General features: G+C 38.3%; 1 protein-coding gene across 1 annotated transcript; it reads left to right on the forward strand.

Moving 5' to 3' along the window:
• Nucleotides 1–1360: 1360 nt before the first annotated feature.
• On the forward strand, nucleotides 1361–16690 carry LOC120105017 (uncharacterized). Its single transcript, XM_088719364.2, has 3 exons — nucleotides 1361–4065; nucleotides 14040–14229; nucleotides 15221–16690. Exons 1-3 carry the CDS (start codon nucleotides 1505–1507, stop codon nucleotides 16577–16579), a joined length of 4110 nt encoding a protein of 1369 aa, XP_088575490.2. The 5' UTR covers nucleotides 1361–1504; the 3' UTR covers nucleotides 16580–16690.
• Nucleotides 16691–18645: the final 1955 nt, after the last annotated feature.

Raw genomic sequence — 18645 nt, forward strand, 5'->3', positions numbered from 1 at the left:
CAATTGATAAGCGGATAAATTAAGTCCATCATGCCCATGTGAAACAGAGCTTTTATAAAAAGCTATTTGCTGTTTGTTAACTACATTTCTAAAGTATCGTGGCACTTTAACACAACAAGCTGAGAAAGTACTTTTATATGGCAAAATTACCATAAAGGACATTGCATAATATTATACAACAGAGCATAATAATATATAATATATATTAATATATAAATATATGAAATAATATAATATTACTGTAATGTAATATAATATTATTATAATATAGTAATATAACATTGTATACTATAGCATAATAATATAATATAATATTAAATTATTTAACATAACATATCAATGTATTATGATATAATGTAATATAATATTATATTTATAGTATAATACAATAATAAAGGTACAAAATATTATAATTATTAACGTATATTAATTTCTCATAACATAACATAATATTAAATTATTTAACATAACATATGATATAATGTAATATAATATTATATTTATAGTATAATATAATAATAAAGATATAAAATAATAATAGGAAACAAGAATACCTTTTTTCGCACAGAAGGGAGTTTGATCCACGGCTAGAGTTCTTTGTTAGGGCTCCAGCAAATTTTTAGATTAATAAAGAGACAAAGTATGTAATTGTTACATTTTATTATGAGTATTTTGGTCAAAAAAGTAGCTTCCTGACAAAGCTCAAAACAGCATTTTCGAAAATGTCCAAAATAGAGCTTCTCCCAAAAAGTTATTTTTAGCTTTCTGAAAAAGCTAAAACAACTTCTCGAAATTTTTACCAAACACTTTTTTTCATCTAAAAGTGCTTTTGAAGGGTCATAAAGTGCTTTTTGGTCCTTTAAATTCGCAAAAGTGTTTTTGGAGGGTCATAAAGTGCTTTTGGAGCTCTATGTTGCTTTTTGGCTCTCTATGTTGCTTTTGCAAATTTCTAGAGCTCATAAAGCTGGGATCAGAACGCTGGTCTAGATTTTATTCTGGCTGTAGTTAAATTTGTGTTTATGTCGTTTTATTAGACATGAATTCTTTGCTTGTCTATGTAAAAATTTGAACTCTTGAAGGTAAGGTTTTCTAGTTTGCTCTTGAGTGGACCAGAACGAATCACCACCCACTGGAACCAAATCAGAATCACCCTCGTTCATGCCGGACCGCCAGCCAAGTCCATAACTTCTGGAAAAACGGCAGTATCTGGTCACCTTGTCACAGCCTGACAGCCATGACATTTTCTTCCTCCAGTATCTGGTCCACGTTGGGCAGCTAAGCTCATTCAATGAAAGAGACTTTGATTTGATCCTGTTTGACTAAAAGGTCAAGGTGCAAACCAAATGCTTTGGACCATGACTTCATCTACTTGAACTCTAAAATTCGCAAAAGGAGGGCTGTGTACCGTCACGCAGGCATTAAGAGTTTTTAATTTTTTCACACCCTTCAAACAAGCTTCCTTTGACTCCCTCTCGGCATCCTCCCTACCCCTCCCTCATTCGTTATGTACATAAGCGATACTCCATTTAGCCGTGAAAACAAAGCAACAAAACCAATCTCTCTGAAATCCTCCATCATAGTCATGAAGAGAGTCCATATCCAACCTTTTCTCCTCCCCCTACTTTTGTTCTTCTTCCTCTCCTTTTTGGAGGCCGGAGCACAGAGCGAAGCACAAGCTCTCCTCAAATGGAAGTCCAGCTTGTTTCAGCCAGATGCTCTGAGTTCATGGTCCCTTGCCAACTCTACCAGCCCATGCAGATGGTTTGGTGTCCGCTGCAACTCCGCAGGCAGCATCGTGCAGCTGAGCTTACCCAATGCCAACCTCAACGGCACCCTCGATGAATTCGACTTTGCTTCTCTGCCCAGCCTCACCAAGCTCGACCTCAATGCCAACCTCCTCAACGGCTCCATTCCTTCAAACATCTCTGCTCTCTCCAACCTCGCCTCTTTAGACCTCAGCAGCAACAGCTTCGTTGAATCCATTCCGCCAGAGATCGGTCAGCTCTCCGAGATGCTCGACCTCCGTCTCTACCACAACAATCTCGCTGGGCCGATCCCATATCAGCTCAGCAATCTCCGAAATGTACGCCACTTTGATCTTGGATCCAATCACTTAGAGAACCCAGACTACACCAAGTTCACCCCATTGCCTTCGGTGACGAACTTATCTCTATACAACAACAGTCTGACAGGGAAATTCCCACCATTCGTGCTCAACTGCACCAATTTAACGTACCTTGACCTCTCGCAGAACAACCTATCAGGTCCAATCCCTCCGGAGATTGGATCGGCCACAAAGCTGCAAAGCCTATTCCTCTACAGCAACAACCTATCAGGTCCAATCCCTCCAGAGATTGGGAGGTTGGCCGACTTGCAGATGTTGGATCTGTCGGAAAATTTTCTTAGTGGTCCAATCCCCAGATCAATAGGAAACCTTACACAGCTCACTTCCCTGGTCCTCTTCTACAACAACCTGAACGGCGCAATCCCAGCAGAGATCGGAAACATGACGGCACTGGCTAATCTAGACTTCAACACCAACCAATTGGAGGGTGAGCTGCCGGACACCATTGCTCAGCTTCCAAATCTTGAGCTCATATCAGTCTTTAACAACAACCTCAGCGGTGGCATCCCTCGAGACCTCGGCCAGAATGGGCATTTGATCGGAGTCAGCTTTTCGAACAATAGCTTTTCAGGGGAATTGCCTCCAGATTTATGCAAGGGCTTCGCTCTTCAGCACTTCACAGCAGATCACAACAACTTCACAGGCTCGCTGCCGGCTTGCTTGCGCAACTGCCCGGGAATTCTCCGACTCCGGTTGGGGTCGAACCACTTCTCTGGGTCGATTCCTTCAGAGTTAGGTGATGCTACCCAGCTCACTTATCTTGATCTTTCAGAAAACAAATTCACTGGCCCGATACCAACCAACCTTGGTAATCTTGCCCAGCTCACTTATCTTGACCTTTCAAAAAACAAACTCACCGGTCCGATACCAACCAAGCTTGGTAATCTTGCCCAGCTCCAATCACTGCACTTGAACAATAACAGTTTGATTGGTCCGATACCAAGCGAACTTGGTAATCTTGCCCAGCTCCAATCACTGCACTTAAACAATAACAATTTGATTGGAGAAATACCTTCTTCATTGAAGAACTGCAAGCAGCTGGTCGTTGTGGACCTTGGGGACAATGGAATCTCTGGAAATATTCCAGAATGGTTAGGAGAGAAACTTTCATCATTGAGGGTCCTCTGTCTAAGATCGAATATGTTAAGTGGTAGCATTCCTCCTCAGCTATCACTTCTGTCTTCGCTTCAGCTCTTAGGCCTTGCAGACAATAATATCTCTGGAAGTATCCCGCAGAGTTTGGGCAATCTCACCGCGATGGCAGAAGGCATGCAAGAAAGGGAAGAAACAACGAAATCCTTGTACCCCTTTTACTACAGCAATAGCATTTCCATAGTCTGGAAAGGAAGAGAGGCTGCCTTTCAAAAAACGCTTTCATTAGTTGTGGGAATCGATCTTTCCGGGAATTATCTCCGTCATGCGATCCCTACAGAGCTAACAAATCTTTCAGGGCTAGTTTTTCTGAATCTCTCAAGGAATCTTTTGGATGGAAGTATTCCGGAGATGATCGGTAACTTAAAAAATCTAGAAATTTTTGACCTGTCCATGAATTACTTATCAGGTGCAATTCCTCCGAGCATCACTTCTCTGACATTCTTAGATTCCTTGAACTTATCAAACAACCACTTGTCGGGACGGATACCATCCGGCAATCAACTACAAACACTTGATGATCCATCCATCTATAGTGGCAATAGTGAACTTTGTGGATTTCCCCTCACCAAAAGTTGTTCAACTAACCAAGCATCCGATGTTCAATTGTCAACTGATGACGATGATGAAAAAATATGGTGGTATCTTAGCATGGGACTAGGATTTGTGGTGGCATTTTGGGGGTTCTTTGGTATTTTATTCTTTAAGAGATCCTTGAGGCTTGCCTATTTCCGATACATTGATGATATATATGATAGCTTCTCTAGGAGATCAATGAGGAACATGTAAGGACTGCGACTTTTTTTTTTTTGTGATGTAACGTAAGGATCGCAGACTTGTTTCTGGTAGATTGACATGTTCATTTCCCATGAGAAATTTGGTATGTTCTACATGAATCTTCCATCCTTATGTTTCCAAACTAATATTATACAGGAAGATTATTGCTGGTTCTGCAGAAATAAAATTACTAAATTAAAACGAGATGCAAGCTTTACAGAAAATAAGAAACAACTCGGATGATGAAGGCATCCTTGGGGTGATCTCGTAGTCCCTATGGGGTGGAGACGATGGGATCGGTCCATGAATTTTCCTTCCTTTTGCCACGTCGCTCAGAGGGTTGAAGGGAGATAGTGCATTAAGCTATTCATAAAGGCCAACTTGATCCTCTTCCTCAAGAATCCCAGATGAGCAAAACTTAGGAGAGCTGCCGACTCCAATTATCGTCTATATACGATCAATACTAGATCTCAGCAATTGCCCATCCTACCTTCTCTACGTTCTTGACAGCCCATCTTTTTGTCTCAGTAAAGTCTTCAATGGCACGTTTTGATCCTCTTCCCCATTATTTAGAAAATGCGCGTGATCCACCGGTATACTATCATAACCGCCCGGATAATTAGACATCCAACCTGTAAAGTATGCATGACAGAGTCAGATGCTTCTTCTATTTTTTTCCCGGGCGCAGCTGGGCCATCCTGCACTTGAATCAAAGACCTTAATCCAAAATTCTGCAGAAGTAAATTAAAAGGGTAGACATCACACGTGATAAATGGTTCTTTATTTTTAATGATCGCATATGATGAATAGTAGAATGCCAACATATAAAGGCTTCTGCTTCCTCCATTTAGCTAAAGCAAAAGCGCTCACCATGCATGCCCAGAATGAGGATCAAAATCAAAAGTTCAGCCACAACTATGGTCTCAACTACACCATTAACCAAAATAATCACAACCTAATTGATTATGTTGACCTAATAGCAGAGCTTAATTTACTAATATAATACATACTTTCACTCAAAAAGAAAAGGGGAAAAAATACCACTAGGTCAAATAAAACCATAGAACAGAGACATTTGTGGTGGACGATGAAGATCACTGAGAAGTGCGAAGGAAGTGGATCATGATGGAAAGTGTTCGACGGCAGTGTTCAAATCTGTTGCATCAAGAGTTGGTTTAGGAGTGGTGATTAGCCAGCAAAATATTATTTTATATGATGGCCAGAAAGAACTTCCATTAAATGCTCCTTTAATTAGTCATGCCAAGATCAATTGATGTAAAATAAAAATGCTAAATGAGTAATGTTGCTCTCCTTTCATGCGTATGAACAATTCTCTTATCATATGGCGAGAGATGATTAGTTGAACTAATAGATTTATTCAGTCGATGATGAAGTTGACAAATCATCAATTATAAATCCTATGAACTATTTGTGTGCGCATAATGGGTACCTGGAAATATTTTCTATGCTAAAAATTTCCCATCCTATCACTGCCTAGTTCACCGGTTCTGGTCCTATGCAAACAATGTACTTAACCCCCTTGCAGCGGTGTTCTATATAAAATTTAGTTTCATTATGACAAAACTTTATCTACTAAAATTGCATATTTGTTATCAATAAAAAAAAAGGGAAAAGAAGACAATGTATAGCTGTTAGCAAATCATATGAATCAGCTAACTTATAAGTTTCCCTTCAGATGAATTTCCTTGACCTTTTACCAGGCCGGTGCAAGATTTTTATGGATGTCTTTAATGGCAGAATGGAGAATGCCATGATGGGCCTGGTTCAAGATGGGTCAAATAGAGCGAATTAGCTCTTGCCAGCGTGGAAGTGGTTGTTTAACGGCTTTTAGTTCATGTTCTTTGATCAATTTATGAAAAATAGTAGCATGAAATGTTTCATAGCTGACTCGTTTGGGAGGTTGTGACACCCCTTTAAAGGACAATTTTTTATGCAGTTATTAGTGAGAAATAAGCAATTAACAATGCATTAACTAAGGAAATAACGATGATTTGGCGTTAAGGATCGTGCATTACGCAAAATGATACTACGTTGCACATCAGTCATATACAGATAACAACTTTTGAAATAAACCCTATCGCTGGCCATATTTTTTGAAGGATATGCACCATAAAAAAAATCTAATTACCCAACATAAAATTCAATACCAGAGGCTAGTTATAAAATTCATGCCCCTGCACTCAACATACCCAACATAATAATGACAACCAACTGTCAACTGTTATTGAGAAAGAATCATAACTCACTTAAAATATTAGTTTCAGAAATGAAGGTTTTATTCACTACACAATAATAAATCATACTATAAAAATTATAAAGGCATTCTCATTTTAGTAATATAAGATCTAATTATACATAAGGTAACAATGCCTTTATAGAGGCTGCCTTGATGTTTGCATTGATGTTTGTTGTTCTTCAGTCCCGGATCCTCTGCCTTGTTTTGATGCTTATCTTCCTTTTATTTTCTTGCACATAATACTCTTTTCTAAATAAAATTTGGGACAAGTGTCTTATTTCCCCCAATTCACATCAAAAAGATAAAAATATAAATAATGCCTTTATAGAGAGGAAGGGAGTATTTAGGGACACTTACAAATTTCTTGAACACCTTAGAAATTAACCTAAAACAAGGTAATTGAGGATCAAAATACTTGCTATTTGATTATCCCTATGTACATGATTAATTTGAGACATTTCCAACTCCCTATGTACATGGAAAAAAAATCATTTGGCCTTATAAGAGAATCTTAAAATTGCCAAAATAACTATATTCATCTAACATCCAAATTGCAGAATTCAATGACCAAATCCTATGTCTAAGTGGGGTTACTTGTCCACCCTGAGATCACTATCAGAAAACACAAAATCCTCACTCGTCCCTAATCTAGTGCTACCCAATATATGTAAAGTCTTAGAATTTAAATCTTACCCTAAACCCTCCAAGATTTGGTTCTACATTGTCAAAAGTTTGACTTAAAAGAAGGGATTGGGGTCTTACCTTAATAGTGGTTTCAATTGCTTAGCCTTTCCCTCACTTGTACTTCTTCCAAGCACCAGCCTTTGATCAGCACTGAGAAAGGCAGCAAGTAAGCGAGAGAGAGAGAGAGAGAGCGAGCGAGCGAGCATCAGTGGGAAGAGAGGTTTCTAGGAACGTGGCAGCTCTTCGGGAGTTCATAATGAGAAGCGTTGAGATGCTGTGGCTTTTCTAGGCTGTGGTTTTTTAACTGCTCTCAGTAGACATGATGCAGATATCATTAATTGAACTAACAAAGTACTGCAATTCTCTTAAGAGCACCCTGCTCACCTGCTCAGCCAAAGGGCTTCCTAAAGTGATTCCAGATTTAAAAACAAAAGTTAGTCATCATGACTTCGAGCGCCACCACTCCGAAGTCCCTCTTATGATGACAAAGATGGCAAAGAGGAAATAAGTTCTCCTGGGTGCTTCCCCATCATGACTTCGAGCGCCACCACTCCGAAGCTATATACATCACATTTATCCATGACCTTCATCGTGCAAGCTAGCTCTGCAGATGATGGAACGCATTGAAATAAGTAAATGTAAAACGCCATTACTCGAATAGAACTAGTCATTTGCTGAGATTTTCCAAAATTTAAGTGCTCGAGAATGGTATGGTAGTAAATAAGTTTTCTGAAGCAAACAATGAAATTTTCTATTTGTGCTTTAATGGGCTCTTTCAACTGACACATCAAAGCGGAAGTATCATCTATTTGCAAATCCAAATCCTTAGGATAGCATTACCAAAAAAGTATCCATACATTGAAACTTAGGGAAAAAAGAAGAGGCTATTGCAACCAGACCTCTTTTTTGAAAAAAAAAAAAAAAATTGAGAAAGGAAGGCTCATCCTCGCTGTACTGGGGGATGCACTGTTCAAGATTGGAACCCAGAGCCTCTAGTTGCTACATAGAGGTATGACCAATGGGACAAGACCCTTCCATTGCATTAACTATAGAAGAAAATAGCCCAGAAGATCCCTAACTCCCAATACTTGAACGCTAGCTCGTTAAAATCCTGTTCTACACTGGCATGAAAAATATGACTTATATTTTTGTTGAAACGGTAATTAATCGTCTTAATATAACAATACCCGTCAAGAGAAATCTTGGGGAACGAGAATCTTTGGGAGTCACGGCGCAATTATGGATATATATTTTTCTATTTTTAATGGATAGAGTTAGATAAATAGGTAATTGGTGACAGGGTTTAGGGCTCTTGCATTGAGATGGTTGCATTGAAGGCCACCATTCTCCTCAAAAAGGCACGTATGGTACACTTTAAGACCTCAAAACATACATCATACCATGTGCTATTGTTCCTAGAGACACAAACAATCCATGAATTGTCTAAAATTTAATGGGTCCAAACCACTTCAATGAATAAGTTCATAGAATAATCCTACTTTTGGCATGACATTGTAATCGCATCATCTCCACATGGAGGAGGTCTTAGATTCAAATCCAAATGATGGTGTTCTTGCTACATTAAAAACTTGCAAGATCTGTTACAGAGAGATTTGAACATGATCCAAAAGCAAGATTTGTTACTATAATTAGGAAGAATTGATCGGTATGACTGCAGACAGAGTTGACATATAAATCAATAACTGACTTTTATATAACTAATTAGCACACTATAACTAAATGCCATTTTGTTATCAAAATTCATAAATTTTAAGAAACATGTGTTTCAAGAAAGTTGATTGCATGCGATGGTGAACTAAATAAGACACAGACATTTGTTTTAGTGTCAAATTAAACATCAAGCATATCTGAAATGCTACAGTGCCATACTGGTGTGACATCATGAGAAACAATGCGAAGACTTGAAAGATCGTTGGAATCCCAAATTTTTTGGGATGTTGGAGATCATTTGTGAACTCTCAGATCCTTAAAAAATGGAGGAAACCAAATGCCCTTGCTAGTCCCTAGATCCTCCCTCTGTTTTCATTGGTCATGCAATAGAAAGAGGCTTTGGGTTGCCAACCTTGTCAACGGTAACCCAAATTTGAAAAGAGATTGGGGACGCAGTTTAGGTCCCATGATGCCCCAACACCCCTTTATCCCCGGATATTGTGCTTGTTCCTTGCTTCCGCTAGGAAATAATGCAATAGGAAGTGCCAAAATTCAAATCCAAACCATAACTCTTAATCTCCCTTCATAGAATAGCTGTAGATGTTGGCGATGACCACCTAAATTTCTTCCCTCTATTAGCAGCCCCTGCCTCTTGCCAGGTAAATCACAGATATAAAGGCACATAAATTTAAACACGGCTTTGAATGGGAGGAAGCAATGAGAGGTACAAGTAGGGTGGATCCCTGCCTAATGTCCTTAGTGAGCATTAGAATCCCTGCTTCGAAAATTAGCACTACTAGCAAAAATGCATGAAACTTCTTTTTTTTTTTTATCATTCTCTGATAACACGGAGGTCAAAATTTATCAGAGCTATAGTATCTACTAATCTATGATCTATCCTATGCTAGCTTTTTAATATTTTAGGCAATAAAAGTGAGCCTAAGGATTCGTTGTGACATCTCCATCACATTCCCTTACGTAGACAACATCATCTCTGGATATCTGCTCAATTTTTCTTTTAAGGAGATCAAAAAAATTAGACTATCACACATTTTTGTGGGGTAGGATACGTGTGGTAGGCCTTTTGGTTCAAGCGTGGTGCCATGGGTCACCTGCTAGCCTTAGCTCGTAGTAACAACTTAGGATCCAAAGGAGCCCAAAGAGCTAACTTCTCTTCGACACAAACCTCAAACCCCAACTCACAATTGGTGAAGGGTGGAGCTCGACCATCTCATCACCTATAAATTATTGGTTTGGTTCGCAGAAAGAATTTTTTCTCACTAAAATATTTTTTTTCTAAAAAATAGAAAAAATAATTTTTGCATATTTGGTTGATCATAAAAAAAATGATATATTTCAAAGTGGCTTATGTTTAGTTAAGCATCTACTTTCGTAGAAAGTTGTGTAAAATATATATTATGCTTTTAATAAGAAAAAAAATCTTACCTTATTCCATCTAAAAGCTTAATGATATTTTTGGAAAAAAATCTAAATTCTTGGCAGGAGGGAATTGGAGTTTCCTACATTGCATGGGTTTTTCTAATCCATTTTTTCATCTCACTTCTTTAAAAATTTCAACCAAACATAAGGCATCTCTCTAATTTTCTATTTTTCATGAAGCTTAAAATTTTTTTTTTATTTTTCCTTCTCCCTTCATCCTTTTCACGAGACCTCCCACTATCTCTTCCTCATCCATGGACACGTTGGAGGGGTCTCATCGGCGTAACAGGCTACATGTCTATATCTTTATTTGTTGAATTTTTTTTACTGAAAAAAAATATGGATACTATTTCATAGTGGTTTACCTCAGGTCATCCGCAACCATTTATAAAAGATTTCTCCAAAAATTAAAAATTAATAATGTTTTTAAAAGTCGAGCAAATTGTTATTTAACTCCTAATGCTGTGATGGCTATTGAATAAATAAGTTTTGCCCTTTATTTAGAAGCTTCGTTTGCTCACCCAAACAAATCAATATTTTCAATTAAATTTTGCCACACCTATTTTTTTACTATGTAAATGATGATCTTGATGGCTTCAATAAATTAGGATACTGCCCTTTCAAAAAGTAAATATAAATAATGGCAGCAGTTTTTATTGTTAACCACTATTTCCTATTCTACTGGTTATTTCTATTTTAGGAGTAAATTAGATTGAGCCAATAATGGCCATTATTTCCATTTTAGGGGCAAATTCAGTGTTATCATATAACTAATGTTATACAAGGATAATATCAAAATCCTCAAGTCCAAAATTTATGTAATTTTAAGCTTCTCTAAGTTAAATATTATTTTTTTTAAAGTTACCATTGACATTGCCAACTAATCCATACCCAACCTAGTGGCTCCAAATTTGAATGTGGATGAGGTCAAAACAGCATCCAATATATGATCCATTAATTTCCCGTAATTTGGAGATCCAGCCGATTTGTTCATGTGGATTTTGTAAATATATTCGGCAACCAAAGGCGCAGATCCATGAGTTTGTTAAAGAACTAAAAGTAATGGGTCGTTTAAATTCTTAACCAAAGGATAAGTTTTTTTATGCTAAATCCTTGTACTGTATAAAAGTTCAAATCCATCTGACCTTTGAAGAAAACTTCTAATCTGACAGGTTCGGATGAGATATAATGTATTTGTTAAAAGGTAATTATTAATTAAATGTTTTTAGTCTCTAAAACTAAATTATAATTAAGTTATTCTAAGTGTAAAATGTTTAGCAGCGGCTTGCATCAACACGTGCATTCTAACGAGTTAGGTAAAATTGTGATATTTTCATCATGCAATTACTAAGGGGAAAAAACAAAATAGATGAATTAAATTCCATTTGGTAACTCATTGCTCGTGGAATCATTTGCACAGGATGTACAAGAGTTGAAGGGGAAGAAGATGATGGGGCTGATGAGGATGATTTTGAAGATGAGCTCCAAATTAAGAGCCACAAAGACTCACAAGAAAATCATCACTTTGATATTAACTTGGTAACCATCGGGAAAAAAAAAAGGTACGAGCATAGGATTCAAACCATGCTTTTTGCAACTGGGCTTGACATTAGTGTTTATTCTATTCTCTTTCCTTGGACTTAGGGATTTATTGGATAATTAGATCTTTACGCCAAGTATCTTAAATATCAATGAGTGTGCCACTTTGGCGGCTACCACCCACTTCAATTTCAAAATATTTTTTTAATTAAAAAATAAAAATAGTTTTTTATGCCCAATAAATTTCAATTACAAAAATAATGGTTATGTGACAAAATAATAATCATCAACTATAATCGCAATCAAAATCAAATGTGATTGATCACGCAAATATATTAATCACAAAATTCAAGACATATATGGTAGCAAGATATGTCTAAAATTTAACACCTCAATAATTAATATGCATGAGGGCCTTAATTCAAAATATTTAATATTAAAAAAATAATTAGATGGTTTACTAACTCTTAGCCTTAGGTCCAAAATTCATTCTGGTCCATTAAATAAAACTGGGCTGGCCATATAAAAGAGCCCAACCCGCAACTATGGACCCATTCGGATTGGGATTTACAAGCCCAAACCCAATCAAAAGGAAACCTTAAACAATTTTTCTCTATCATCTTCCTCTAGCCGCCGCCCACCAATTTTTTTTTTTTTTTTTGAGTTGTTTCGGGAGGCAGCCCGTGGCTGCCACCCACGGCAGCCACCACGCCGGCCACCACCCGTGGCCGGCGACTCTCGCCGGGCCGCCGCGACACCACGAGGCCCGCAGCTGGCCCGTGGAATGGCATGGCCGAGCCCCCATGGTTTGCCGCGACGCCACCTGTGGCGCGCAGCCGGCCCCGGCCGTGGGGTGGCCGGGCCTCCGCCAGCCGTGAGACCGCGGCGTCCCAGCCGCGGGAGCATGGCGCAGGGGCACCAGCGGGCAGCAGGAAGCCTCCCCTTGGCCGCGCCGTCCGCTTGGGGTTTGCTCCTGTCGCCGACGATTGGGTTGAGGGCGCCGGCCGGCGGCGAGAAGCCCCCTTCCATCCTTTCATCTTCTTCTTCTTCTTCCCCATAAACAAATCTAGAAAAAAGGGGATTAGAGAACGATGAAGGAAATAGGGTGGGCGTGCGGTCGGAAACGGGAGGAGAAGAAAACCGAGGTTTTTTTTTTTTTAATCCAAAAAATAATATTCAATTATATTGCTTGCAAACCTGAAATAAAATCAAACTAGATATTTGATTATCAAAGGTAGATCCAGTGCATAAAGATATATGCAGAAGATCCATTCATCATATATCACCCGTGCATAAAATCAATCCGTAAATCCAGATAAAATAATAATTATGTATGAAGGATTCTAATCCTAGCATGGAGGCTCTGATATCAATTGTTATATATAAATAATAACATGCTAAGATTTAGAATCATAATAACACTGTATTTAAGTTTGAGAGATATACGAAGACATATTGAATATAATTCTTCAATCACCTAGAATAATAGTGGCTGGATCTTCATTTTCTTGATCCTCACAAAAGATAGCTGTGAATGGAGCAGGCTATCAACCATATGAAGAGGAGAGAGGGACCTAGCCTTTATATAGAAAACATAAGAGAGCCTTCTCATCATTAAGGGCTCTAAATCTTAATTGTGTTTTCTGGCCTACATACCAAAAATACCACAATAAATAGGATTTAATCCTATATATCCAAGGTACACTAAACCCATAAAACAAAGTGATCACATATCATATTGGGCTTAACTATAGTACCATTCTGAGCCATACGTCTAATCCGTTTTATAAAACAAAAATTCGCAATCAGTATAAGCCCATATTTTCAAATTATTCTAACACCGTCTACTGAAATAATTCTTTGGCAACTTATTTTTTAATCTGTAAATTTTATCTTGTTCTTCTTGCTTTGTAAATTCTGCTCTTTTAAGTAGCTGGGGGAGGCACTTAATTTGTAAAAAAAAAAGAATGGTTCAAGTACTATACAGGATTGTATCAACAGTATTAACATCAGTGTCATGCTTCTACCATGCCAAGACTCGCGGAGGAATTTAGTAGTCATCACTTACGACAAGAAGAAGGTCATCGCGTAAGGCTAGATGTTTATCTTTATAGATCTTCCACGGGCTTTGATTGGTTTTATGGGATCCATCATTGACGGACCTTTCTCCAGTGCATGAGAAAGCTCCGAGAGCCACGGAAGAGACCAAACCGAACGACGATAAGGGCAAACGTTTGATTATTCCATGTAGAACTTCAAGTCAATTATTGGAGAATTGATGAGCTTTAGTGGTAGATATGACATCCCTCCGGACGTTATAAAGACTAGGATCTCTCTCTGAAAAGTATGCTGGACCTTCATATTCATCTTTATGATATCTTCCACCATTTGCAGCTTCCACCATTTGCAACAAAGAATTTTTCACTCGTCATTTTCAAGAAAGCAAAATTTTCGACGTGTGCAACACTTCTACTGCTCGGTCAAACAGTTAGAAAGCAGCATGAGTGCAATTTCTCGGCACAAGAATCAAGCTGGAAAAACGACTCATTCAACCTGGAAAATGGCATCCCCAATTGATAACCAGGTAAATTAAGTCTGTCATGCCTATGTGAAGTCGGGCATGACTCTCTCTCTCTCTCTCTCTAACCTTGGTTAATTCAAGGTCAGAAAATTTTTCACTGTTTCCATCATTTTCAAAGGAGCAAAATTTTCAACATATACGACACACCTATAAGAATAGGTCAGTTTCCTAAAAATCTACTCGGTCAAACATTTAGAAAGAAACATCGATGAAATTTCTCAACAAAAGTATCCAACTTGGAAAAATAGTGTCCCCAATTGATGTAACCATGTAAAGTAAGTTGTCATGCCGTGTGAAGCCGTGCATGACTTTCTCTTTTCTCTCTTTCTCTCTGTCATTCTCGATTATGGACTTTGGATCAAAATCTTCCTAAGAAATTTACAAAGCCAGAAGTTATATATTATCTTTTTTTTTTTCTTAATGCAAAGGGAGGGTTAGATCATCCTTTTTTATTAAAGGGGAATATATACATAAGTGTTATATTACAAAGGAAAACTGCGTTGGCCAGTTACCAAGAAGGTGCTGGCCACAGCAGTTCCCGAAGACACAAATGAAACCTATTTTTTATTAATAAATTCTTTTAATAGCTAAATACATAAATTCTTATAGTGATCTTTATCAGTTTCCAGTATCATTGGGGTCTCGTCCTTCGGTAAACTGGAAAATGCGTTTCTAATATCTTCGTTGATCCAAATCAGCTAAGTCGATATGCTTGCCCGCGAATAAATTTCCCCATTGGGCAGCTAAGCTCGTTTTAGTTAAAGATCCAAAGAGCTCGGTGCAATGTTAAATGAAATGACTAAAAGGTCGTCATGCTGCCTGACTAAAAGGTCAATGTGCAAGCCACGTGCTCTGCGCCATGACTTCATCTACTTGATCAAAGTATGAACTCTATAAATTCGCAACAGCAACATGTAAGGCTGTGTACCGTCACACAGACATTAAGATTTTTTAATTTTTTCACACCCTTCAACCAAGCTTCCTTTGACTCCCTCTCGGCATCCTCCCTACCCCTCCCCCATTCATTATTTATATAAGCAATACTCCATTTAGCCGTGAAAACAAAGTAACAAAACCAATCTCTCCGAATTCCTCCATCTTAGTCATGGAGAGAGTCCATATCCAACCTTTTCTCCTCCCCCTCCTTTTATTCTTCTCCCTCTCCTTTTTGGAGGCTCTGTCTGCAAATTCGCTAAGCGGTCCAATCCCCAGAACAATAGGAAACCTCTCACAGCTCACTTCCCTGGACCTCTCCTACAACAACCTGAACGGCGCAATCCCAGCAGAGTTGGGTAATCTTTCCCAACTCACTTATCTTCATCTTTCAGAAAACAAACTCACTGGTCCGATACCAACCAAGCTTGGTAATCTTGCCCGGCTCCAATCACTGCACTTGAACAACAACAGTTTGATTGGAGAAATACCTTCTTCATTGAAGAACTGCAAGCAGTTGGTTGTTTTGGACCTCGGGGAGAATGGAATCTATGGAAATATTCCAGAATGGTCAGGAGAGAAACTTTCATCATTGAGGGTCCTCCGTCTAAGATCGAATATGTTAAGTGGTAGCATTCCTCCTCAGGTATCACTTCTGTCTTCGCTTCAGCTCTTAGACCTTGCACATAATAATATCTCTGGAAGTATCCCACAGAGTTTGGGCAATCTCACCGCGATGGCAGAAGGCATTCGAGAAAGGGAAAAAACAACGAACTCCTCTTACCCCTTTTACTACAGTGACAGCGTTTCCATAGTCTGGAAAGGAAGAGAGGCTGCTTTTCAAAATACGCTTTCATTAATTGTGGGAATCGAGCTTTCCAACAATTATCTCCGTCATGCGATCCCTACAGAGCTGACAAATCTTTCAGGGCTAGTTTTTCTGAATCTCTCAAGGAATCGTTTGGATGGAAGTATTCCAGAGATGATCGGTAACTTACAAAATCTGGAAATTCTTGACCTATTCATGAATTACTTATCAGGTACAATTCCTCGGAGCATCTCTTCTCTGACATTCTTAGATTGCTTGAACTTATCAAACAACCACTTGTCGGGACGGATACCATCCGGTCATCAACTACAAACACTTGTTGATCCATCCATCTATAGTGGCAATGGTGAGCTTTGTGGATTTCCACTCACCAAAAGTTGTTCAAGTAGCCAAGCATCCGATGTTCAATTGTCAACTGATGATGGTGATGAAAAAATATGGCTGTATCTTAGCATGGGACCAGGATTTGTGGTGGGATTTTGGGGGTTCTTTGGTATTTTATTCTTTAAGAGATCCTTGAGGCTTGCCTATTTCCGATACATTGATGATATATATGATAGCTTCTCTAGGATATCAATGAGGAACATGTAAAGACTGCAGACTTCTTTTTTTTTTTTTTTTGTGATGTAACATAAGGATCGCAGACTTGTTCCTGGTAGATTGACATGTTCATTTCCCATGAGAAATTTGGTATGTTCTACATGAATCTTCCATCCTTATGTTTCCAAACTACTATTATACAGGAAGATTATTGCTGGTTCTTCAGAAATAAAATACTAAACCAAAATGAGATGCAAGCTTTATAGAAAATAAGAAACAACTTGGATGTTGAAGGTGTCCTTGGGGTGATCTCCTAGTTCGTATGGGGCGGAGACGATGTGATCAGTCCATGGATTTTTTTTTCTTTTACCACATTTCGCTCAAAGGATTAAAGAGAGATAGTGCATCAAGCTATTCACAAAGGCCAACTTGATCCTCTTCCTTGAGGATCCCATATGAGAGAACCCTAGGAGAGCTGCCGGCTCCAACTATCGTCTATATACGATCCATACTAGATCTCACCAATTGACAATCCTACCTCCTCTATATTCTTGACAACCCATCTTTTTGTCTCAGTAAAGTCTTTTGGTGGCATGTTTCGATCCTCTTCCCTATTATATAGAAAAAGTGAGCCGGTATACTATCATTATTGCCTAGACAATTAGACAGCCAACCTATAAAGTATGCATGAAAGAGTTAGATGCTTCTTCTATTTTTTTTCTTGGTGCAACTGAGCCATCCTGCACTTGAATCAGAGGCCTTAATCCAAAATTCTGCAGAAGTAAATTAAAAGGGTAGGCAGCACACGTGATAAATAGTTCTTTATTTTGAATGATCACATATGATAAATAGTAGAATGGCAACGTATAAAAGCTTCTGCTTCCTCCATTTAGCTAAAGCAAAAGCACTCACCATGCATGCCCAGAATGAGAATCAAAATCAGAAATTCAGCCACAACTATGGTCTCAACTGCACCATTAACCAAAATAATCAGAACTTAATCAATTATGTTGACCTAAAAGTAGAGCTTAATTTACTAATATAATACGTAGTTTCACTCAAAAAAAAAGGGGAAGAAAGACCACTAGGTCAAATAAAACAATAGAACAGAGACATTTGTGGTGGATGATGAAGATCACTGAGTAGTGTGAAGGAAGTTGACCATGATGGAAAGTGTTCGACAACGGTGTTCAAATCTGCTGCATCAAGAGTTGGTTTAGGGGTCAGTGATTAGCCAGCAAAATAATATTTTATATGATGGCCAGAAAGAACTTCCATTAAAAGCTCTTTTAGTCATGCTAAGATCAATTGATGTAAAATAAAAATGCTAAATGAGTAATGCTATGTTGCTCCCCTTTCATGCGTATGAACAATTCTCTTACCATATGGCGAGAGATCATGATTAGCGCAACTCATAGATTTATTCAATCGATGATGAAGTTGACAAATCATCAGTTATAAACCCAATGAACTATTTGTGTGCGCATAATGGGTACCCTGAAATATTTTCTGTGCTAAAAATTTCCCACCCTATCACTGCCAAGTTCATTGGTTCTGGTCCAATGCAAACGATGTACTTGCCCCCCTTGCAGCGGTGTTCTATATAAAATTTAGGTTTATTATAACAAAATTTTATCTACTAAAATTGCATATTTTTTATCAATCAAAAAAAAAGGAAAAGGAAGACAATGTACAGCTGTTAGCAAATCATATGAATCAGCTAACTCATAAGTTTCCCTTCAGATGAGTTTCCTTGACCTCTTACCAGTGCAAAAAATGGATAGGCCGGTGCAAGATTTTTATGGATGGCTTTAATGGTGGGGAATGTCATGATGGGCCTGTTTCAAGATGAGTCAAATAGAGTGAATTAACGGCTTTTTAGTTTATGTTCATTGATCAATTTATGAAAAATAGTAGCATGAAATGTTTCATAGCTGACTCGTTTGGGAGGTTGTGACACCCCTTTAAAGGAGAATTTTTTTTATGTAGTTATTAGTGAGAAATAAGCAATTAACAATGTATTAAATAAGGAAATAAGGATTGGGCTAGATGATTGGGCTGGGCCCGGCTACTTCGGGCCGGCCCACGAGCCCTAAAAGTAATTTTTTTCTGGGTTA

Source organism: Phoenix dactylifera, chromosome 3, assembly GCF_051530095.1.
Source record: "Phoenix dactylifera cultivar Ajwa chromosome 3, Ajwa_hap1_PhDact_Kaust_v1.1, whole genome shotgun sequence".
Lineage (NCBI taxonomy): Eukaryota > Viridiplantae > Streptophyta > Magnoliopsida > Arecales > Arecaceae > Phoenix > Phoenix dactylifera.

Coding starts and splice junctions, on each gene's coding strand:
- LOC120105017 (XM_088719364.2), top strand. CDS start 1,505: ATGTACATAAGCGATACTCCATTTAGCCGTGAAAACAAAGCAACAAAA. Junction 4,066..14,039: donor AGATCAATGAGGAACATGTA/AGGACTGCGACT, acceptor CACCATTTGCAG/CTTCCACCATTTGCAACAAA. Junction 14,230..15,220: donor CATCCCCAATTGATAACCAG/GTAAATTAAGTC, acceptor CTTTGACTCCCT/CTCGGCATCCTCCCTACCCC.